Source organism: Tyto alba, unplaced genomic scaffold (genome assembly GCF_018691265.1).
Source record: "Tyto alba isolate M040663 unplaced genomic scaffold, T.alba_DEE_v4.0 Super-Scaffold_39, whole genome shotgun sequence".
Taxonomy (NCBI): domain Eukaryota; kingdom Metazoa; phylum Chordata; class Aves; order Strigiformes; family Tytonidae; genus Tyto; species Tyto alba.
Genome location: NW_024881314.1, coordinates 8,051,949 through 8,076,688, shown reverse-complemented (window position 1 = coordinate 8,076,688; position 24,740 = coordinate 8,051,949). Strand labels below are relative to the sequence as shown.

At 42.6% G+C, this 24,740-nt stretch overlaps 2 protein-coding genes and 1 long non-coding RNA gene across 8 annotated transcripts in view; 2 read left to right on the top strand and 1 right to left on the bottom strand.

Moving 5' to 3' along the window:
• Positions 1 to 15,027, bottom strand: part of LOC104368460 (SAP30 binding protein) — a 30,697-nt gene extending 15,670 nt beyond the window's left edge. Inside the window, exons 1-3 of one of the 4 annotated variants that reach the window (XM_042802303.1) lie at positions 14,867 to 15,027; positions 14,617 to 14,726; positions 11,525 to 11,572 (exon numbers count right to left, since the gene is read on the bottom strand). In XM_042802303.1, the coding sequence (XP_042658237.1) occupies positions 11,525 to 11,572; positions 14,617 to 14,726; positions 14,867 to 14,987 (279 nt within the window). In that variant the 5' untranslated portion in view covers positions 14,988 to 15,027. The remainder of the gene's footprint in view (positions 1 to 11,524; positions 11,573 to 14,616; positions 14,727 to 14,866) is intronic. The other 3 variants (XM_042802304.1, XM_042802305.1, XM_042802306.1) reach the window with 3 other exon arrangements.
• Positions 7,260 to 11,090, top strand: LOC116964083. The gene is made up of 2 exons (XR_004408539.2): positions 7,260 to 7,660; positions 10,922 to 11,090. It is a non-coding gene; the product is annotated as an uncharacterized LOC116964083 (long non-coding RNA).
• A 34-nt stretch (positions 15,028 to 15,061) lies between the features above and the next one.
• The window catches only part of RECQL5 (RecQ like helicase 5), a 39,285-nt gene continuing 29,606 nt past the window's right edge, over positions 15,062 to 24,740 (top strand). The window contains exons 1-8 of one of the 3 annotated variants that reach the window (XM_033002318.2): positions 15,062 to 15,141; positions 15,721 to 15,851; positions 17,086 to 17,207; positions 19,022 to 19,537; positions 20,256 to 20,361; positions 20,834 to 20,945; positions 23,099 to 23,261; positions 23,629 to 23,711. In XM_033002318.2, coding sequence (XP_032858209.1) covers positions 15,731 to 15,851; positions 17,086 to 17,207; positions 19,022 to 19,537; positions 20,256 to 20,361; positions 20,834 to 20,945; positions 23,099 to 23,261; positions 23,629 to 23,711 — 1,223 coding nt within the window. In that variant the 5' untranslated portion in view covers positions 15,062 to 15,141; positions 15,721 to 15,730. The other 2 variants (XM_033002319.2, XM_033002320.2) reach the window with 2 other exon arrangements.

The following is a 24,740-nucleotide window of genomic DNA, read 5'->3' as shown; positions in this document are numbered from 1 at the left end:
GGCAAGAGAAAAAAAATCCCCCAAATGACCAATATTGCCAAGCAGGCACTTAAGCAACCCAATGGTACAGTAAAATTCAGATGCTTTAGACATGTGCTAAATGCCCTCAAGAAGGCTGTCCTCTTATTTGGCCAGTTAACAGGGTTGCAAGAGTATCTACTGTATTTCTGAAGTTTTCATAAGCCATTTTCAAGTCTCCTGTAGCTGTTTGGAGCCAGCACCAAGGATAAGCACACAATTCTCAGGAAACAGGAACTAATATTCTGAGAGATAATTTCATGGCCAAAACCCCTCCTGTTATGTACCTTACATTAGACAAATATCTCTAAAATGACAGATGCATTAAATAGTATGTTTTATGAATTTGCACAATCATCAATAAGTTTGCTTTCACCAGAAGTAAGTTTGTTCTTTAATTTGCATTCTTTAATCCTAGAGCTACAGCACAGGTCTGCCCCATATATAACAAGCTAAAGAAAGCCAGTCCTATCAAGCTCCCACTGTGTATTTACCTGGCTTGATCGCCTACACCCATTTCACCACAGCCACTCTAGCAAGTCTAGTCTCCACATCCTCAGGCCATAGCCAAGACATCAGAAACCCCAGAGCTACACCAAGCAAAAGAAAACAAACTCACTAATATATTACAGCCACACCTCACTGCCCAGAGGATATGAATTTTGCTTACTGATGAATTACTGCGTACCTACACCCACTGCTCCATCATTAACAAGCTGAAGACATCAACACAGCTTTTCATTAAGTCAGACTACTTTCAAGCCTCTTAAATGCCTTCAGAAAACAAAGGGATGACCGACTCCTCCTACAGTGCTTGTTCATATTTGCTCAGTTTACTGTCTAACACTATGGCAAGGCAAGTATCAACAACTTGACCAAAGATGTACAGTTTGGCCAATGTGAGATTTAAGAAGTCTTGTTCAAATCTTTGAGTACCTACCAAAGATCCAGAACTTAAGGACAGCCTAAAAACCTCTGGTGGACTAATCACCCAAGAACAACAGTCCTACACTCCTTTAGCTAATTTAAGCCTGAGACACACATTTTAATCAGTTCATTGTATTCAAAGACAGCATTTAAAAAAACTTCATCAGCAGATCTAATCCAATATAAAGTTGAGTGAAATGGAGAATCACCGAGTGAAGAAACAAGGTACAAAATATACCGCAGAGTTGGTATCTTTTGGTTGTGAAAGGAAAGGAATATTTATACATGGATATGAGATTTCTAAAGAGATTCCAAGGCATTTCAACAATGGAAAATGTGGAAGGTAACTGAATTTTAAGTAGGGAAGTTACCTAAATCCATTCAGAGAAAGGTTTTTTCTTTTTGTTGATTACTACATAATCAATACCCACCATGCTATGTATCAGTACTTCACATCAAGAGCACAAAATCATGCAGGTGAGTGATTCCAACTAGAGGAGGTTCTGTCAAGTCTATCAGAGTAAATATACGAAAGCTATTAGAGCCTTCAAGTATCCCACAGCTACAGGCATCATTTAATGAGTTCATTTCCATTTGCATCCTGATCACTTTAAAAAAATAACAAGGTTAAGACTCCACCAGTGGCATCTTCCAATACTGCACAGTTTTCACAAGCCTGACTTCTGAAAGCCTGTACAGGAGCACCTCTGAATTTATTTTTGCAGCCAGTTTCCCGCTACTTGTGCAAAGGCAGGCTGGACACATTAGTATTTCCATGATGGTAGAGAGAATTTCCAGCATAACTAAACTCAGGCAAAACCAGTGTCCTATGTTCATTCTTCTGTCTAGAAATTTTATCTCATTTAGTATTACATGATGACCTCTAAGAATGGGTAGATTGAGTTAAAAAAAGCAGTATTGCGCTTTGTTCCTCTCATGCATTCAGCAAGTTGGTTTTCTGGCTGCTATCTATTTTGCAGCCTAGATCTCAGAGGATCAACTGTTTAAGGGCCTAAAGCCAGACAGCCTTGCTTGAACGGACCCACTGAAAGGAGTCAAGGGATGCCATTGTGGTTCCGAGCCAAGTTGGAAGAGAACTGAAAGACAGTAAGACAAGCAGGAGGCAAACTCCTTTCACCTGATCTGGAAACTAACAAGAGCAGCCTCTAAAGAGCATGAACTGTTACAGGCAAAGACAAAGTATTAAAAAAAAAAAACCAAAAAAAAAAAAAAAACAAGAAAAAACCAAAACAAAATGGTTGTTAATAGCTAACTGGACCACTAGAAAGTCACAATTTCTGTGCTTCTAAGGGCAGTTCTGCACATCAGCTCAGCAATAGCAGAAAACAGTTCTATTACTATTCCTGCGTGCATTCAGGAAAAGGTTTTCCATTTTTTCTACTTCCCCAAGACAAATGCCTTCTTCAAGCCCTGGGCAAGACGACGCTGCCTGCAAGAGCCTGGCTGATATGAACCCAGCTTGATGGTTCAGTTTTTATGTATCGTAATCAGCTACAGAAGAGCAAGCGAAAGGGAGGGTGGTGTGTGTGTAAGTACACACATCAGGAAAGTGCTGCACTTTGGCTTAAGATTTCACCTTGCTGAGGTGAAATACAGACCGCCCTTTTAGTTGTAGTGTTTCCATTCAGTTACATAAAAAAGTCTTTGCTCAGGTTCCATGGAAAATAAAAACAACTGAACACAATCCTCACAGTGTGGAACACAGATTAAAGGAAGGAAGCAAACCCAATATGAATCTGATGAATTCAAGTTTGTTCTGGGCAAGCCTTTCCAGCTTTATTTAATGGAAAGAATGGACTGACTTACAACAATGCTCGCTAAATCCTTCCTGAAACAAGATCCATAAATCCAGTACAAAACTCACATAGAACATAACTGTTGGTGTTAACTGTCATAAAAGAGACAAATTCAACCATGAATTTCTCATAGAAGCAGTTCCATATGTTAATGCAGGCGTACTTCAAACTACATGAAGAGATGGTTGAGCAGGGTGGCAGAAAAGATACAAAACCAGAAACTGGTTGATTTAAATTAAGATGCAAATTGTAAGAAGTGGAGAAGTTGATGCCAGATTTGCCACTACTCGACTGTGTTCCCAGACTTGCAGCCAACTTAGTCCTACAACTTCATTTTTCTGCTGGCTTTCAGTTAGTATTAAAAAGTAACTAGGAAGCTTCCACAGTATCACTCAACATTTTCTCTTTTTTTCCCAGAGAATGCTTTTGCATTTCAGAATTTCTTTTCTCCCCCAACTATTTCACCTGACTGCTTGCATATAAAGAAATTTAATATCAATTCAGAATGACAGCTGAAAAAATGTATAGACCAGTCACACTGTTGGTCATACTAGTGGATTATCCAAAGATACTAATGCAGATAATTTTCCAGTGCAGTCCTTCTACTAATAGCCAGTGGACCTCCTGCTGCAATAGTTGTTACAGTGAATTTCTCTCATCTGTGCAAGTGCCTGCAGTAAGTCTTTGTAATTTTTCCTCCCTCTCTACAATTCAGACTATCTCCTATAGTCCTAACATACCAAGTCTCATCTGTCTGAGTAAGACACAAAGAAACTCTATATCTTAGCATAAATTGTTAGAAGAATAATCTAAGCTGACAGTGAACATGGCCTTGGCAGAACAAGCAGGTGAAATGTTTATATTCAGGTAGCAAGAGAGAGACCTCTCCAAACCATGGATCATGTGCTTTTGCCTTTTTTTTTTGTTGTTATTTTTTAAAGGAACATGCTAGCAACTATGTTCTTGCTTTTCTACAAACATCAAGAGTGCTTATGGGGAGAGAACACCAGAAACTTCTCATTCAAAAGTGTATGACAAAAACTACTTAATTTCTTGCTCACAAGATCTGCCTGATGCTGGTGTGCTACAAGGCTGAGGGCAGCAGAACACATGTCAAGTGTATTCAGAGTCTGGGGAAGAAAAAGCAAGGGAACAGAAGTACAGTGCTTTTATTTCTCCTCCCTCTCTTTTTTCTTGTATTGTGAGAGAAGAGAATCCCAAGAGAAAGCTTGAAACAAGCCCATTTCCTACAGCCATATCCTGTTTGCCAGCTCTGATACATAGCTCCAGGCAAAGTGCCCAGAATAGGATAAGAAATTTAACTTAACTGTAGGGACCATGATCGAGATACATGTTCAGTGACACTTACATACAGCCTGTACAAAGCTACCTATTTTGAGATATTATAGTCACAGAGAAAAAGGGAAGAAAGATCAAGTCAGGAAAGAGTCAACTCCTGAGACATTCCTTAAGCATCTTATCAAAATAAGGAATGTGTGTAGCTGACACTGCCTTTTACTTTTTAAGCTAAAATAAGTCTAAAACTCCACCTTCATTTCATTGAAGAAACACCGAAAAACCCCAACTAAGACCTGGCAAAACATTTCAGGGAGAAATGCTTTAGAAGGGAAGCATTCATAGCATAAAAGCCTTTAAATAGCTTCTTTGAAACTTGATTCCGTTCACCTAACATATGCTATCTCAATATTTGACAAAGATTATTTGTTAGAAGTAATTTCCAGTCAAAGAACTGTGTGCCAGAACTCTCGCTTTCCAAGTGGAGGTACAGTGAATAACATCTGCCTTACGACAGCACCCTGGTCCAAAAGCTCCCTGCTTCTGTTGGCTGCCTCCTCTCTCCCCGATGCTAGGCGCCCTCCAGGTTTAACATTCGCAGGTCACCCTGTGCACGTGTTTCACAAGACCACAGAGCACAGCCTCTCCACGGCACAGACACCAACCAGGGTGCTATAGTGTAAATGTGCAAACCAGCCTGCACGGAAGATTGCACCACAGCCCATGGGAGCACACCAGCAGTTAGCAGTCACCACACTGAGCGCAGCCAGTAGCACAGCTCCCGACAGTCCCCACCAGAAGCCACCGTGGTCTGCAGAGCCCATAAATTCTACTTGTAAGTCAGTTTTCCTTCCTATAGCGAAGCAGGAATTGAGAGGTGAAATATCAGCACCACATGACAGGGCTTGAGGTGTCAAGCTACTTCAATGATTTTATTTTTTTACCGATTGTTGCAGTGCAGAATCAAGTAGCAGGTGAAGCTGGACTGTGGGAAATCTTAAGCCTCACAGCAGCAAAGGCTCAGGAGAGCTGACAATTAACTTTTTGCACGAGCTTTCCTTCCCCAGTACACAGCACTAAAAATTCTTCTTCATGGTTTGGAGTACAGGTAAGGTGTAAAAGCAAGTATCCTCACTGGGATATGCACTCCTCCATGAATTGATCCCTCAGAGTTTTTGCAAATTTTGGTCCTTCTGTACCCAGAATGGGGAAGCTAGAAGCAGCTATTTTCAGATATTTGTTGGTATTTGAGGCAATCATCCATCTGTGCTGACTGTTCAGATTCTCACTCTGACATGCACCGACATGCAAATTCAGAACTGCCTATTTCAGTACAGCAGACAGAAATAATTACAACTACAGAACCGGACTTGAAAAACTTAGACCTTTATCAGGTGAAATAGGCAAGGGGAAGCAGCTCCAGAAAGGACTTTTCTTCAAGTTTAAAGACAAACAGAAAAAGCCTGGCTCTTCCTTTGGAGAAAGGCAAGCCACACCTGTGTCAATAATCTGTGGTATTTAGTACTGCAGGGAGTTAAGAGTCTGCCACAGCATGTATGCCTGGCGGGGAGGAAGGAACAAGCATGTCGGTGGACATGTCTCATCTTCCAAACAGCTCAAGAGCTGGACTGAAGCCAGCAGCTCTAAGTAGGTAATTCAGCTTCAGAGACCAACAATGCTGTGATCTACCTCCCTCTCAGGTAGACAGAGCTGGAGACACAGAAGTACATGGGGAAAGGGGCAAAATAATCAAAGATGCCGAATGTTATTTTGTTTCCTGCATGCAAAACTGTTTAACTGACACTGATATTCTCTGGCAATAACTAAACTTAACCACCTAGTTAAAAAATGGGAACCAGGTATCAGCTGTTTTAATGTCTGAGCACTCACTGTAATAGTGTAGAGGACAGCATTAGGAGCTGAGTTAACTCTACTCCACCTAAAGGCTCTCTGAATGTAATGCTGGCTGCCAAATTGCCAAACTCACTGGTTCCCTCTGCAGTGCTGGAAAACAGTGTGTCAAACCTAAAGCGAGGGAAAAATATGTGGAGTTGGAAGCACAGACAGCATTTTAACACAGTTATATTGAAAGGAAGCTAGAAAACAGAAAAAGATGAATCCAAGACTGCAGCGCTTATCACTGTTACCTTCAGGCTGTGCTCACAGGTAAAGGAATGAGTGGGGAAACAAACCACAGGAGATCTAACCTTAACTCTATCCCTGGAAAGGCACACTTCACACTTTGAAAGTGTTTACAAAGAGGTATGCAGCACAACCATGCACAACACAAGGCCATTTTTAAAATAAAGCTGCTCTTTTGCCAGTTCTACCCATCAGAGGCCAATACTAATCCATAATCCAGATAACATCAAAAAGCAGGAGGGGGGTGGGAGAAAAAGAATTAAATTTTTCTTCTTTCTGATGAGACATTGGGAGTGCCTTTCTGTAACAGACTTACAAACCAGTTATATCCTATCAGATCCAGCTGCCAATTAGACTAATACACAGCCACTTCAGCCACTGCAGAGTGCATTGTTTTTTGATGGAACAGCAGCTTTAATATGTGTTTTTCAGAATATGTTAAAGGTCATATAACTAAGTAAAATTTTTATGACTACCTCTCAACAACTGAAAGCATCAAGGGCTTACATTTCCTAAGCAACCTTAATATTTTACTTTGACAGTGGCAAATTATGAAAATTATTTTCTGAAGCTTATTACTGCCAGCTTCTTTTATACAGCTTGGTGTGAAACACCTAAAAGGAACAGCAGTGCTTCAATGACACAACTTTTCCTAAACATACTTTTTTCCCTTCTTCAGAGCAAAACAGTTATACTTGAGGCAGAAGTTACTGAGTAGGTTCAGGCATCTTTTGAGAATCTGGCTTGATGAATGTATCTTGAATTCGGAAAAATTAATATACCTTATCAAAATAAGAGTTAATTACAAGGATTATACTACAGCACACACCCCCATTTACTGGCTCTTAGCACTTATCACTTTTACTTTAAATCAAGATAATTTTGGTATTTAAACAAACAGGTTAATGGGCAGGCAAGATAAAAAACCATTGCAATCAAAAGCCTCTAAGTATTAGCACACACCTACGCATCACAACACAGTAAAATTACTTTACAGGTATGCTGGATCAATAAAAGCCAAACATAACAAAGAGCTGATAATTATCAAGAGGTGGCATTTAGACATGCTTAAAAACATAGAATTCCCTCCAAAAATTTGACACCCATCTACTAGATCTCAGTTTAGCTCCCTCTCCATGCAGTCCCACAAGGATGCAGAGGGAACCCTTAAAATAAAACCAGAAAAGGAAAACATCAAAGTAGCCACCTGCTTTGAGAAACTGTTACCATGTGTCAGGCATTCACTTGCCAAGGGAGTGGCAATATTTATCAGCTTTGCTGCACTGGCTAGTCCTGATACCACAATCAAGGCTCAAGAGTTAATCATTTCCCCCTGTGAAAACTTCAGAGAGCCAAGCTGCAGGGCTGGGCTCTGTCCTTGATCAACACTTGCAACCTGTTCTTCATCCAGCCCTACAATATGAAGTACAGAACCCCTCTGGTGAATCCTGGAGCACAAGGTCAGTATTTCATTTAAGGTTCATTTTCCTTCTTCCTGCAGGGCTGGTCCATTTAGTGAGCACTGAAGGCTTGTATCTTGTTACTGCATCAAGGCTGTAACCATAGCCAGCTGCTGGCAAGAGCCCAAGCAACTTGCATTCACTGCACAGCCCGTTAACCCTCGTTATACCAAACCAACACTGCCAGCAGAACATCTAATTTCATGCTAATTTCCACAACTTCCTTCATTTTGGACCCATGGCTCCATCACCTAAGGAAAGGACACAAAGAACCCATCCAGGTTGTGGGATTCCATCTTTTTAACACCACACCTTTGCCAGGAGCTTCTGTTGACCATTTATTTTCCCTTCTAAGCAGAACGCTTTGTTCCTGAAGTGCTTTTAAGACAGATGCTTGTTTACAATTGGTGACTGCTCACTTAAAAGCAGGGACCCCTAGAGTGATTTTGGTCACTAACAAACATGTCCTGTTCCAGAGCCTGAGCACATCCATCCAGAGTGAAATTTGGAAGAGCAATTAGTTTTACCTGGATTTGAATTTCCAGTTTTCTACATGTGCCTCAAGCACTTCAAAATGCAGTTGCAAGATGCAACATATCTGACTTTGCTACTTAAACAGGAGGATTCTACTTTTTGCTGCAAACACAGTGTTCAAAACTGGTTCACAGGTGCTCAGTAACAGAGAATCCTATGGGCCAGAAATCTGCTCCGGAAAAAACACTTTCAGATGACTGATGAAGCATAAATATTCTATTGCCAGTGCACCCTTTCCCCCAAACAGGTGTACAGAAAAGTCTCCACCTATCTCTCTGAAGGTAGATAGAAAACAGCAGTTTGACATCACAGTGTTTGAACTTGAAAAGCTTATTGTGACTTGCTACTCAGCAGAAAAAGCACAGGAAAGCTGCAGTCCCATCTAGCCCTTTATGCTGACTTCACCTCTAGGAGGAACAGGGCTGTACAGACAGACAGATGCACCTTCATCAAGGTCAACAAGGGCACACTCCCTGGAATCAAGATAAAAACCTGAGAAATAGAAACACCACACCATAGCTAGGATAGAAAAATATCTCCCCCAGTGGGGATAATTGAGGCAGGCTGCAAATTCTACTCTCCCCACTACTTTACCAGATAGCTTTTATATCATTCCCTGCTTTCAGTCTCCTCAGTGTATACCCACAACTGACATCAAATGAACCTTCTGGAGGTTTTGCATCCGACATTATCCAAGTACAGAATGAGGCCAAAACACAGCAAACTCCTCCTCAACACAACCTGGCTCAAGTGTCCTGGTCAATTATTCAAGATACAATCTCAAAGTAGTTAATTCACCATATGTACAGAGGCAAAACACCAGAAAAATATGCTGAATGTATACTTAGGGCTTGAAATTACTATAATTAACAGATGAATTGCAATGTTTTTATCTCATTCATGCATTTTAAAGGATCTACCTTTTGCATACGGTCAGATTCAGACCCTGGGAAAGCCCCAGTCCTATATAAAGGGCTTGTGATAGCTATTCAAAGATGTTTCCAGGTCTGTGATGTCTTACAATGAAACTCACAAAGCAAGAACTACAGCACTCAGCTGGGACAAAACAAAATAAAGTTATCTGAAAGTGTTAACAAGTTATAATCAAATGCCTCGCTTTGGACTTACAGAACTACAAGTCTTATTCACTTGTCATAGATTTTGCAAGCTCAAAGCAATGAGGAAGAATGAGGTGAACACTGCCACTTGGTGGAAAAGGGGAATAGGAAACATTTACAACTGCTCCAAGTAAAACTACTTCTACAGTGATGTTCCATCTCCCCCCATCCCGAGTGAATTTCTTAACAGCATGGCTAGTGCAGCTCCCTTGGTGCCCCACAGAATGCCACACAGCAGCACAGCACTGGGCTGCCTTGCAGTATGCTGCATACCAAAGGTGTGCTTCTACCTCTCCCCCAAGTGCCAGCTGGCTATTTAGCTAAAAATCACAAAGACCCCAAAAGCAGCTATTGCCTTTTTCCCTTATGTATTAAGAAATCTGTTAAGAATGACTTGGAAGTCTGAAATTGATGAAGTTCAGATTTGCCTCCCTGCTAGTCTTCTAAAATCCTCAGTTTTCATGCCATGCTAGGACAGCAGGAATTACTTTTTACCTTCCTTATTTTTTTAAGTTTTATTTTAATTTACATTTTCAGTTCTTGCAGAGTGTACGCAAGATACCAAATGCTTTTAATACATTCAGTGTTGCGTGCTTCCTCACTGAAGCTGAAACACTGTTCCATGGCCATGTGTAGCTGTTCTTCAGAAGGACAAAACGCACTTGAGCAGTAGCACATAGAACTCACTGAAATCAAGAGCCTTTTAAAAGAAGCCAACATGAAATGTCAGCAACATATTAAAGCAGTAGCCACACAATTCAGTGGTAGGATTTCTGTAATGCATCATTACTCAGACAAGAGCTACTATAGTCTGATTTTGTTTTCTCTCTTTGCCAGATCTTTTCTCCATTGCCCTGAAGTAGAGTCCTTTCAGAGGAGACAGAAATGCATACAGCTACAATAGGGCCCTACTACAGAAGCTGTGGTGATGTACACCAAACTTCTCTTTTAGGGAAAATCCATCTATTCTTTCAGTCTGCATTTGAATCCAGCAGTTTTTACAGAAATACCTCACTAGCATGCTTACCAGCCACAATGGCAAAAATTTACTCGTAGAAAAAGGGCAAGAGTGAGATACTACCTTTTCCTCTCTTCCAAAAAAAAAAGTAATTTATTTTTCTTGTGACAAGGAAAGGAGACAGTACATTCCAAGTGCCTCCTACCTTTATGCCAAAGGCATTAATGATACTTCACACACTGATGCAAGAGGCTTCAGCTGCAGTACAGCTGCCAAGATTTTCAACTGTGTATCACTATAAATGCATAAAAACATTGTGGATACTGGAATAAGGTGCTGCTATAAAACTCATTTAAGCAGAATAGCTAAACACATACGTTTGCCTTCATCTTGTCCTATCAAAGCCCTATGCTAGTTCAAATGCTCTACAGAAGCTGTTTGCAGCACAGTCCTCTGGTTTCCTTAGCAGAGCTTAGAGACTGTCTGCATCCTTGAGGAAGCTACTGGATAAAATAAAGGCCGTTGCAATTGTCATTCACTCAGTATCCCACAAGACTGCTTATAATGCACAGGGGATTGAACTAGCATAGAAGTTTGAGTACAAGTCTCTATAAAGTTTCAAATGGATTTGGTCTTTTGTCTGTCTTCCAGCTTTTTGCCTGATGTATGTTCCCATGTGCTGTCAAACACCTGTTGTTCAGCAGAAACAAGATGTAATTCCAAGATAAAGATGACTTCAACTACCTATGATAGCTATCATCTGGGGATCTTATTTCACTTTTTAAACTTTAAATACAATACAGTTTAATTCAGAAGGACAGAAAGAGACAACTGAATTGATTTTGACACATTTCATGACATCTAGGAGCATAAGATCATTTATTCATTAAATTGTTTTAAACAAAGAAAGTATTCCAACTAACACCAGTCAGAAGAGAATTTTGTACTGAATACTACATCTCCCAAAGCCCTGCAAAATAGGTGAGATGATGTCAGAAAACCTACCTCACATCTAATACACACGATGACTAAGTTCACAAATGCAGGTCTTGATCACGACTCAGCCCGTAGCCTAACTGGTTAACTACCTTTGGCAGAAGCCAGAACTAAAGTTAAAAAAACACATTACAGCTACAAAAAGGAAAGTATGAAACTAGCTACAGAAGATCACAAACAAACACCAAGCCATGCTGTTAAGACTTATTCCTCTTGTACTGAACTTCCCCCCCACCACCGTACCACACTTCCAAATACCTTTAGGTCACCAGCCTCAGGTTTTTCAGTCTCTGAATCGTCATCTTCCTACAAGACAAGAATTTACAGGATTAAGCTTAAAGAGCAGGCTTGGCAAGTAACTGCACTTACAGCAAAGGGCTTGCACTCAGCAGCCCAGCAGTAGTCCAAGACCCTTTCCACGCAAGTTAGTTTTGCCCCCCCCACTCATAACCAGAAAACAAGTCCTACAGTCAGGGAAAGAAGTATTTGTTTGGGATTTTGTTGGGTTTTTTTGGGGGGTTTGTTTTTTTGTTTGTTTGTTTGTTTTTTGGTTTTTTTTTTTTTTTTGGTTAGGCAAAAGCATGACTCAGTAATAGATGTCCCCCGCAAAACACATGCAGCTCCTAAATGCTCAGAACTAGACAATAAGAAGCAACAGAACTGGGAAAAAAGCATTTGTCATTGATAATTCTGTCTCTTCCAGTTGGCAGGGGGGATTTTTACATTTGCCCTCGTTTAGCAGTACTCACAGAAAAAGCAGCATTTGCAAGACCTGTTATATTCCCAAGCATACATAGGCAACAGACACAGGACACACAGTTGGCCTGCCATCCAACCAGACATGCAGGCTTGGTGAGGGCCTGGCCTAGCACCAAGTTCCAAACATCTGGTGATGCCAGCTGACATCACGTCTTTCTTATTTGTGTACCACTGTCATAGCCTCATTTGCAGATGATGTGAACTTGCACACTAGAAAACCGCTGACAAATTTTACTGGTTTAGTTAACAGACATCATTAATTTTTTATTTCTACTCAGAAATAAACCAAAGAGCTAGGCAAATTTCTGCCCAGTGAGAGCTTAAAATATTGAACTCAGCCTTGTGAAAAATTTTATAGTGTGAGAAATAAGCTTCAGCTTTGGTCCCAACCAGTAGGTAAGCCTACTGTTCTACTGCCCTATGAGCTACCTCACTGGGAATCCTAGAGTTACCTATGTTTCTAGAACAAATACATACTCTGGGTTCAAAACAAGTTTGAGGAGCAGAAAATTTTTTTCATCCTCACACAACTCAGTAGAATGTTTTTTTTCCTCCCAAACTTCACCATAAATTTGAACTTTGGCCCCAAAACAAGAACTTGGTGTTTCAGCTTCAAAAAGAAAAAACAAAATGTGAGATGATTACATGCAACCGAAAGGAAGAGTTTGCATTGAAATGCCCACCTGAGAGTATTAGCACACAAGCAAGTTCTGGCAAGGTAAGCTAGAGAATGATCACACAATAATGTCAGTAAGTTTTAATTGCCTGAATTAACATGCATATCTCACAGAAGTGAGACATCAAATTCCTTCACCTCAGCTACTCTCTAGTTTACCTTTCTGAAACATGCACATATGCCAATAATTCAGTCTTAACTGTCAAAGTTCAGTAACAGTGAGTTTGCAACTAGAAAAGAACCACAGTACCAAGTAACTTGGTGTTTATCACAAATGAGAATCCTCTCCCCTCCACACTCCCACCTACAGTGTAAAGGTAGGAGTCATCTTCAACAAAGCCACAATGCGTTGTTATAAACAGATAACTGAAACAGCTCCCAGAACCTCCTAACCTAGCAGGAGACAACTCTGAAACAGTATCAACAAACAAGAAGCATTACTGAGAACTGCCTTTGAAAAACAGGATTTTCAGTCACTGTTAAAGGTAGATAATATCAGCACAGCGTTGTTTAGATAAAAGCCCAGGACAACCTGAGTCCAACTCATACTGCTTTCTAAAAACAACACATAACCAATATGAACTACCAGCATATGCAATATTAAGGTGAGTCTCAGTTCTGGTCAAAGAATATTTAGTGCAAAAAACAAGCCTTACTCTCTTGCAACAGACTGGAGCGGAGGCACTCTGTGTAACCTGCGCACATCTGTACAGTAACTGCAAATATATGCAAGATTTACTGGCTGACACCAGAGTGACTTGATCGGTTGCCATTACTTGACAGCAAGTTGTACCTCCCAGATGATGGACAGCTGCAATCTGCACTAAAAATTGTGCATGCAATAAAGGCTACTCCATTTACCTGCCCATTTGTCAATGCAAAGTAAGCACAGCTGATCTTGACAAGCATCTGGATCACACCTACCACTTTCTTCAAACTAAAGAGATCTCATTGAAGGAGGGTCTAGAAGTATTGGATATAAAAAGAAGAATCACTGAAGCAGTAAAGAAGCATCATTACTTTGCTTAGCCAGAGGCTAGAAACAGACCCTGAATGCTTGCACCCTCTCCAGTTAGTGACAGAACAAAACCAAGAACAAGAGACAGACAGATTTCTTGTCTGCTACTTAGGAAAACAGATGGCACAAACAGTGAGTGTCACATAGGAGACTGATCTAATGTACACAAAGTAGACCTCAATAAGGAAAGGTTATAGTGACTTAGCCCTATTTCTTTCCTCTACCCTGTAGCCAAAACACTAGAACAGGGACAAGATAATATATTCTAAACGTAGCGGTAAGCAAAAGGTTGATGAGAAAGAAAGGAGACAAGAAACTCCCTCCACACTCCCCCAAAACATTGCTTTGCTCTTACAGACACATAACAGAAATATATATCCTTAGTGTATTACAGCTGCACTCATAGCAGTGAACTACATGCCCTGTCTCACAATGCACGAATTATCTCAATATTTAGATGATGTTATACACATACCATGCACCTATGACAAATAAAAGCCACTCATGCCTAGATAGGACAGTATTACATCAAGATACCCTGATGTAGTGAGCAGGTTGAGTGATACACAAAAGAATTATTTAATATATCACAGAACTTTATTATTTTTAATCCTCCAGCTGACCACACAATAGCGTGTTCATTTTACAGGATTCATACGTGTTCAACTACACTTAACAACATGAGCTGAGCCAAGCTACTGATGGGTTTCATGGCAAATACTTTCTAGTTGAAAACAAAGTGAATAGAAGTTTGGAGAGTGCTAAAACCCACACCAGGAGTCAGATAATCGGGGTTCCATCATGGGTTGTCACTCAGGGCCTTTCTTTAGAGAGAGAAAAGCCTCTGCAACGTGTGAAAGGGGTCAGGGGAAGCTCTCAGAGCAGAGAGGTACTTACTGACTGCCTGCTGTTCTCATCGTCCTCCTCCTCATACCCATCCTCATCTCCATCCAAGCGGGTGAAGTCGTCGTCTCCGTACCCAACTGAGACCAGGCCTCCTTTCTCACCTAAGGAGAAAGGGGAAAGGAAAACCATGAGGAAAAGGGAGGTGGCAACGAGCGGGGCCTTCCCCTCAGGCAGGGGAAGGCGGTGGGCCAGGGCGGGTTCCCGGGTTCCGCCGCTCGGCCCGCCCCGGCCCCCGCCCTACCCTCACCCGGGGCCGCTCCCCCATCGCTCCCCGCCGTCCCGGCCTCGCTGTCCGACTCCGGGTCCGAATCCTCCGCATAAACCGCCAAGGAGGAGAGAACGCTCCGCTTCGCCGCCGCCATCTTCCGCCTCCGCGAGCTTCCGGCGCGCGGAAATGACGCGAGCAGCGCCGTCGCCATAACAACGCCGCCGTCCCTTCGCCCGAAGAGGGCTCCCGTTAAACTGGGAGCGCCGCGCCGTGCGCGGCGAGAGGAGAAGACCCCTCGGCGAGGCGGAGTAGGCTTTCTTATGGGGGAGGGAGAGGGAGAGGAGGAGTGAAAGGTGCGCGGCCTCTTTCTAGCGGTGGCTGCTCCTTTAAGAGTTCCTTTTGATGTCATCGCGCGGCGCCGCGACAGCATCTGCCGAACCCCGACCGGCAGCGAGGCTCGGGGCGAGGAGGGGTGCGACGGGGGGATGTGGGGCGGCGGAAGGATACAGTCCGCCTGGGGAGGGGCGGGCGTGGTGATACGGTCCCCGCCTTCTCCCCCTCCCCCCCATGTCGTGATGCGGGCGGGTTTGGGGGGCAGCGGGGTCCCTCACCGCTGTGACCCCCCTCAGCCTCGAGCTGTGCCCGGCCCGTGCCTCATGGGGAGGCCTCAGGGGGGTCTGGCCCAGAATAAACAATGTTGGGTGCTCCTCTAGTGAGGGGGCCTGGATAGCATCTGAGGGGGGGCGGGGGCCTAAAAAAAAAAAGGGGGGGCCGTGACCGGGCAGCCATGGGGGAGGTTGCAAAGGTGGTAACGAGACGGGGCAGACCTCGGCTAGAGGAGGGTGCTGGCATTCAGGTTTAGCGTCGGTTCCTGTCGCTGTTTACAGCTTCTCTAGGATGAGCGGCGAGGCCCCCCCGGGGCTGGAGGGCAGGGTCCGCAAAACGCTGCAAAATGTCTTCGGGTTTGAGTCCTTCAAGACCTCCCTGCAGGAAAGCGCGACCATGACTGTGGCAAGAGGTGAGGATCGGCATCCGAAAGATGTGAAATGTGTCTGGTTTTCCATCTTCTTGTGAGGCGATACTGCAGGAGATGCTGTTGCACCTGGTTTGAGGAGAGGCATTGCTTGGACCAGGCAGGACCTCCAAGCCCTCTTCTTCTCGGAGATCATTTCAGTGGCACAGGAGCACAAGCATGTGCTGCACACAAGCTCTCTGAGCATGACTTTGCAATGGCAGTTCTCCTTTCCATTTGTTTTGTAATAACATCAATCAGGATATAGGAAATGCTAAAGTGCAGTATTGTTGGTATCTCCTCTGGAGGCATCTACCAGTATGTTCATGGTCAGATGAGGTCAAAAGTGTTTACATTTAGACATTTTCTGAGTAAAACTGTTCTTGTTATATCGGTAAAGACTCAGTTTCCTGGCATTGTTTATATCTGTTCTCTGAATCACGTTGCCATTATCAGAAACATGATTTAGCTGGTGTTAATGTATCCCCAACATGACGCTGTTGGTTGGACAGGCAGCTCACACATCCAAGCTGCCAACCGTCTGCTCCCCTGTCAGGTCTCACAATGCGAATCAGAACAGTGTCAAACTCGGCACTTGGGATGTAGTTACAGTTCTCATCTATCACCAGCAGCTACACAGACATGCTGTTGACAACAGACCGGCCAAAAGCGGTGCTCTGTCGGCAGGGTGTCTCTGTTAACATGACATGCACTGGCATCTCCCTAATTTGAAGTGGATACCGCTTAGCGCAGTGACAGTTAGTGACTGCATGATATTATCTATGTGGTTGAGATTTCCAACCCTTATTTCTTATGAGGTATCTTTCTGGAATAAGCTTTAAGAGGATGTGGTAAAGATCTGTCATGGGGCTGGTAGTTTGGTAACTGGAGGTCTGTAAGACGAGTGAAAACAGCTTGTCTAGTAGAGAATTAGCATGAATGAATTCCTTAACTTCTCTTTATCTTGGTTTCTGTGTATCTTCTGGTACTTTTGTAAGGCTGTTTCTATATGTTTACAAAGCAATTGGAGATTCTTTGAAGGAAACTGTTTCAGGCATGCAAAGTATTGCTATGCTTTGAGAACCTAAAATGAAGTGTCTTTTGTTGGTATGCCACACGGGACACACACACATATGCTGTTTCTCACAGATTACAAGCCTTTCTGGCCACCCCTCCAGTCAAAGCCCTGGGAACTCACCACCACTCAGTAGCCTTGAGCTTTTTTCTGTTGTCTTTGCAGGCGAGAAGGATGTCTTTGTATGCATGCCCACAGGGGCAGGGAAATCCTTGTGCTACCAGCTTCCTGCAGTTCTGGCAGTGGGCATCACCATTGTCATTTCACCTCTGATTGCACTGATTCAGGTAACTGTCTCCTGTTAGCTGTGAAAAAGCAGTCAGTGAAGGGGGTTGGGAGAGGCTGGAGGCACACCTGCCTCTTGTCTTTCTGTCCACAAGTCCCTGCTGTTGGCCTGCCCCTGGATTCTCATCTTGATGTCCCGCTGTGTTTTCCTTACCCTGATGATAGGTGAAGAGACTGCAACTTAACTACAGAGCAGAGTAACTCTGGTACGATACTATGCAGTTCTCTAAAAGGAGGTTTTTCTTCTTTAATAATAACCTGGTGGTTTTTATAACTGAGCCTTTCTCCATTTTCTCCAGTTGTCTTTTACCTCCAGTGTGCTATACAGAAGCAGCAAAGTAGAGTACCTCAAATGGACCAAACTGGATCTTTTCCCAGAAGAAAACTGCCATTTTACCTATAAAGTAATAACTCCAAGAATGATGAAGTTGCCTTTGAAGGCATAATTTGTTCTGCATCAAAATGTCTTTTTGTTGTGGCCAGTCTTTTTCTCATGGGAAGAAGCTGCTTTAGCAGAGTTGCTCCTTGAGCACTTTCACTTGTGAGACCTTTTTTTTTTTCCCCCCCTCTATTTTGCCTTTCCTACTGTTTCATCATCTGTTGGGAGAAACACTTCCCTGTTAGAGCAGCTATAGCATTGCTTAGACTTCTGTAAGGCATCTAACTAACATTGCATGATATCTGGTGTTGCAGGCACGGTTTTGTTTTTTGTGGTGTTTTTTTTATACTACAGTCTTAATATAACACATTTTAAGAATTAAGAGCAGGCTTGGTGACACATCTCAGAAAAGTGTTATAAATAGTGAATTTGTTCCAAGTGAGAGGATTTCTAATTAAGTTCCAGCACAGTCAATATTTTATCAGTGAAATGAATGCTAAAAAAGTTACCACTGTAAGATTTGCAGAGGAAGCAGAATGTGTCAGAGTGACTAATAGGTTGAAATGGGCTCAGTGAGTCTTAGGGAACAGGGTTGGAGTGAACCTTCAGAGGTCTTCTTATCAAGTCCTGAGATGGTGTGGCTGTGCCTAAAATGGTCATGATGTATTTCATTGTCACCAAACTTAAAGAGCTTAGTCTGTGTAGTTTATTACAGGGAAATCTGAGAGTTGACTTTGAACAAAAAACTGGATATTAAATCCATGACTGAAACCAATTATTGAGCTAAATAATGAGATATCCATTTCTCAGGACTATTCATATCTTCTGAAATGTTATGTGCTAGTCAAGCGCAAGTCAGTGTAGGGCTAGGGAGGTGAGTTTGTATACCCAGGGTTCATCTGGATGTATCTGAATGTGATGTTGTGTTTTCTTGTTGGTTTTCATGGCATGATTCTCATCCAGACTTGGTTCTGTTGCGGTGGTGATTTGCATGAATCTTGTATTTTTTGCTATCTCAGCTGTGTTTGTAACATCCTTTAGCCATTTTGGAATGAAATCCACTCTTATTGTAGGGTGGTGGTATCCATTTTCTATCTGTGAAAACTTGACAGTGTAAATCCTGAGACACATTGGTGGCTTGTAGCTATGATGAGTTATTCTGCACAGATCCCTGCTGGTGTTCCCTAGCAGCATAAAGACTGTCTTAAAGTGAACGTATGCACAAAAATGTGGCTGGACAGATATGCTTGCAGTTGAAGATAAAGGGCTGTAGAGTTGAAGTTCTAAATACCCAGGCTGTGTGTGTTGTCCTGAGACTTGATCCTGGAGATAGAAGTTGGGGCCTCACCTGGATCTCCCTAGTAATCTTTCTTGGTGATGGTGACTTTCTTTATATACATTTGCTTTTATTTAATTTTAATTTTGTATTTGCTCTAGGATCAAGTGGATCACTTGCTGGCTCTGAAGATCAAAGCCTGCTCTCTGAACTCCAAGCTTTCTGCCCAGGAAAAGAAGACCATCCTGGCTGATTTAGCAAGTGAGAAGCCCCAAGTAAAGCTCCTGTACATCACCCCAGAGATGGCAGCCGCCTCTTCCTTCCAACCTACGCTGAATTCCCTGGTGTCCCGAAACCTCTTGTCCTACCTGATAATCGATGAAGCGCACTGTGTCTCCCAGTGGGGCCACGATTTCCGACCTGACTACCTACGGCTGGGCACCTTGCGCACTCGCATACCCAATACACCATGTGTTGCCTTGACTGCCACTGCCACCAAGCAGGTCCAGGAGGACATTGTGGCAGCGCTTAAGCTAAAGCAGCCACTTTCCACATTTAAGACTCCTTGCTTCAGATCTAACTTGTTCTATGATGTGCAGTTCAAAGAGCTCTTGACTGATCCATACACCAACTTGAAGGATTTCTGTCTGAAGGCGCTCAAAGGGAAGAACAGTGGGGTAGGTTTTACACTTGGAGAAGGAGGCTAAACTTGAACAAAATCTACCTTAATGGTCACTGACCTTGCAGGGGTTGTTGTGGTCCCGAGAGGTCTGTGGCAGGGAAGGAGGTGGTCCCTGGAAGGAAAGTGCTCACATATTTTTTTAAGTTCCTCTAGAAGTGCTCATGTATGTGTTTTAGTTACTCTAAAATAGGTAGGATCTGAAGGCTATGTTGCTTTCAGAGGTGTCCTCAGAAAGGGGTTTGTCTGAAAGAAAACTGATTACAAATAGGCACCTAGCATTTCTGTCTTGGTCTGTCACGTCTGAGGCGATCATTGTATGTTTGCCTGTGTTCTGCTCTTCTAGTGTGGTGAGAGTGAACAGAAGCATTTGGAGTGTTGTATTGAATTTCCTGCTCTAATATTCCCAAAATAGTGCTCAGCAACTCAGCTATAGCCTCTGCATCTGAGTTTATCTGTAAGGCAGAGGGAGACTTTTTGCCTTGTGCCCACTGGGAGAGGATTGGGGGGGACCATATTTGGTCAGTTAGGCCTTGTAGGACTTGTAAGGAAACTCTTTATGGCTGATTTACGTTTGTGCTGCAGCAGTATCTTTCAGTTGCTGGGGAATCAGCTTGGAGAGGAGATGAGCTTTAGGCACCTGCCTCCACCATGCTAATCACTGCATCTTGGTTGATTGGCTTCAGTGTCATGGACTTTCTTTCCTGTCTGCTCAGGTGTACTCTGGTTGTGGCATCGTGTACTGCAGGATGAGGGATGTGTGTGACCAGCTGGCTATTGAATTGAGCTACCGAGGAGTGAAAGCCAAGGCTTATCACGCAGGTATTGGAAGCTGCATTTGCATCTCTCAGTAGCTGGTAGAACTGAACTGTACCACCTTTAAGGCCTGGGTTGGGGCTACCTAGAAAACAGCTTTCCAGTCATGGTGTGCAGTGTTTCTGATGCTCACGTCAGGTCTGTGGGATAAGTGCAGGGTCTTCAACAGAATGGCATTCCCTTCACTCCAGAACTGCTGGTTTTGTTAGATCTTGCATACCCTAATTATAACAACTGCTTTTATCCCAGGAGAGATCTGAATTTTTCTCTTCAGAATAAACAGCTGCTGCTGACTTCTGCTTGATCACAGGCCAATTTCAACATGGACAGAGAGGAGTGTGTACATGCCTGTTTTAGTGAGGGGTTGGCTTATGATGGGGGAATGGAGGAGGAAGAAAATCCTCTTCTTTCCTTTGATTTCTTTTTTTTTTTTTTTTTTTGGTGGTTGTTGTTTCCTTCCCTCTTTTTCTCTTCCCAGGACTCAAGGCAGCTGACAGGACTTCAATCCAGAATGAATGGATGGAGGAGAAGATTCCAGTTATTGTTGCAACCATTAGTTTTGGAATGGGAGTAGACAAAGCAAATGTCAGGTGTGTGAGGCTGCATTATGCACCACCAGAGCCTGAAACCTGAGCAGTGAGAAGGGAAAGTCTCAGTCTCTCTGTTACCTGATATATCTCACTAAGATGCCTGATGAACACTTGCTAAAACCCACAGAACTAGAGGTTTTTTATCTTAGAAGCAGCTAAAACAAACCTGGAAGGGCTTTGTAAAGAAATTAAAAGCAAGTCACTAGAGCTCTTCTTTGCCAGTCATCTTGAGAACCAAGAAAATCAGAGGAATGCTTGTTTTTTGCCACACCCTCCAGGGTTTCAAAAAGAGCCATCTCGATGCAATCACAGCTGTCCTTTTCACTTCTCTTAGTGTATTAGTTGCTGTTAAAAAGCAGTTGGAAGAAAATCTGCACCTAAAATAATTCACACACCCTCTACTAAAATAGTCAGAGCCAGGTTTTTTTAGAGATCTCCTTTTGCAATGCGATGGGGAAAAAGCATTCACAAATGGCAATAACCATATAAAAAAATTACAGCTGTAGTCCAACGACAGAGAATTTGAACATGTTTTCAATTGCTGTTCCTCTGGGACTTCTGTCACTGTCAATTGCTCTGTGTTTTTAGAATTCCTGCACTGCAGTATCTCTATGCTGAGTTAGTACTGTGAGCTGTAATCACTTAGTAGAGGGATAACGCAGGTGCAGCTCACACAACACCCCACGCAGACCTAATCTTTAGTCTAAAATCCACGGGAAGTAATTGCTCTGAACACTGTGGGAGAGGGGCAGGACATCATTGTGACAATCACATCAGTTCACAACTGTGCCATCCTTCTGTCATTGTGCTGCCACATAACAGGATCCCATAGCAGTGACAGAGTATTGTACTGCTTGATGCATGTTGCCCAACAGAGAAATGAGAAGTCTCCTGGGATAGCAGTATGAATTAATGACCTGGTGAAACCGTTCTGCCCTGTTTGGTACAGCAGTCATTAAAAAAGGCAATGAGTAACTGAAATGCATAGGGCAGATTGAGAGTGAAATGTGTTTTTCAAGGAATGGAGTTAAAATGACTCTTTACAGGATGTTTTTTAATAGTTTAGAGGAGGTAATACCTGAGTGCAGGCAACAAGGCACTGCCGCTTAGCCTTCACTCTGTGTTGGCAGAGTTCTAGTATTCATGTGTATGTTATCAAGTGAGATCAGGTCCAACAAGTTCTGGAGGTGACTTTTCTGGACAAAAGGAAAAACAGAGATGTCTGATGAAATCTTCACTGCTAATTCAGTTTTGTTTGAGATTATTTATCAATTCCTTCAGTAAACTTCCTGATGGGGATTAAATGTGTAGGGCTCTGATGCTTCCTGCCTGGCCTGTTCCTGAAGAATTTGTGTTTGAAGAAACGTGTTTGCTTGCTTTTGTCATTTAATCTTTTGCCACACCCATATGCATCATACCTGCCTCTGGGACATACTGGTTTTGAGACAGACTGGTATTTAAAACACTGGCAGAGTTACTGTACTGTAAAATCCTCTCAACACAGGTATAAACTGAATTGCTGAATATTCAGGTACAAGCAGGTTTAAAGCAGTCTTGCAGTTGTATGTTGAAAACCTTCCTTCAGAGATTATGTAAAGTTTAGTAATGATTGTACAGTCATATTTGTTGGCTAGGAAGGATGCCCTTTTCTACAAGTGAGCTTGGTGACACCAAATTTCCCATGCAGACTTTGTTGGCAAAGAAGTGTCTTTTTAAAATCAAGTATTTCCAAACGTGTTCTCCAATGTTCAAATCGTGTTCCACAAAATAAATAGGACTTTTTTATTAATGCTGTATTTTATCGTAAAATCTCCAAAACTCCTTAAAGCAATGTCCTTATTCTCAGTCTTCATAGCCATACAATTGGATGCATGTTTGGGATATTCATGTGCTCATTCTTTTCTGTCCATTTGGAGTGACATTCTGCTCATGTGTTGTTCAGATGCATTTGTTATAATTGCTGCTTTCCATGTGTCAAGTGTTAAGAGGACTTAAATTCCTGTGTGAAAAATTTCTTGCTCTGCTAAATCCTCTGTCTTTTATGCTTTTGCTGCTCTATTTTTTATTGTCAATATCTGTAAACAACACAACAGTGTGTGCAGTGATCTGAGAAACCTGCAGCCTTGTGTTTCCTGTTGTCTTATCACATGCAGATTTGTTGCCCATTGGAATATTGCTAAGTCAATGGCTGGATATTACCAGGAGTCTGGCAGAGCTGGGAGAGATGGGAAGCCATCCTGCTGCCGCCTCTATTACTCAAGGAATGACCGGGATCAAGTCAGCTTCCTGATTAAGAAGGAGCTCTCTAACATCCAAGTAAGATCTGCAGAATAGTATCTGCCTGCCTAGATCTGCAGCCCTTGCTCTGATCTGGCTTGCCTCTTGCCTGCAGTGACCTCTGAATGTGCAAAGATGAAATGAGCTTTTCTGGGTCTAGAGCTGTCTGTAGCCCTGTTTCAGGGGACAGCAGAAGGGTATGAGGCAGGCAGGGAAAGGGCTGCCAGACCCAGCTTCAGCTCTGTTAGAGAGGCATGGGTGAGCAGAAGTGTGGAGCAGAAAGAGGGTGGTGTTTCTGTACCTGTTTGCCGTCTTGATCAGGAGGGTTAGATTTGATCATCACTAGAGCTACTTTATCTGTTTATATTTAAATTGAAGACTATTTATTGTCCCTGTCTACTTTCAGGAAAAAAAAGGCACCTTAAAAGAATCTGACAAAGCTGCGATGACAGCTTTTGATGCCATTGTGAACTTCTGTGAGGAGCTGGGGTGAGTGCACTTCTTTCAAACAGTTTAATGTTGGGGAAACCATGCCCTATATCTTCCGAGGCACTGTTATGGCTGAGATCTTGCATGTCCAGGAAAAAGAAAATACTGAATTAATTGCCTGATATCTTGCTGTCTGGACTGAGGAAGATGTCCCTGGGACATCTCTCGTTCACTCCCACCTCTGAGTTAACTGAGATGTTGGTCTTGGAGCCTGACCAAGTGACATGGTGATGTTAAACTGTAAGTCCTCTGGCCACGAATTTTACCATGTTCTATCTTTAATAATGGGTTGACTTAGTTGCATTTGCATTTGTTTTGACTCTTTCCTCCTTCACTACATCATCCTTCTTCTAAGGAGATAAACAGATGGCCTAATTAGCATGGGATGGAAGCATTTAGATATAATGTTTCTCTAAATCTCAGGGGCTCCACTCTGCAAAGTAGTAGGTACCCATGATTCTCACTGACCTCAGAAGGAGCTGATGGTGCTTAGAATGTTTCGGAAACAGGCCCAAATTGTGGATGTGCCCAATCTAAATGCCGACTAGCAACCACAGCGTGCATTGTTCAGGTTTAGTTCATGATTTGTAAGCTGTAATTGTACTAATTGCTGTTCTGTGCTGGATAAGACATCAAAGCTATAATTTTTCCAGTAAGAGAGCAGCATGTGTTCACTAACTGAAAATGGTCAACACGTGTTTTGCTTTCAAGTTTGCATTTTGTTTCATTTTTCACACTTGGGTCTAAGGCAACTTTTTTAGTGTAAATGTAACACATGCTGCTTTAGTGATGCCTTGGTGAGCACATTCTCTCCTTGTGGTCACATTTGGTAAACAAATTCTGGATTCATGGGGTTGCTCTGGGAAAGTCTTGCTTGTACTGAAGTATGGCACAACACTGAGTCCTGTAGCACTTGAAGGAGCACTTCTTTGCCCAAAGTCAAGGTGATTCAGGGAAATAGCTGCTAAGAGGCTTCTTGCTGTAAGAGTTTGATCCACTTACTTGACTAAGCAGCTCTGCTCCTGGTGT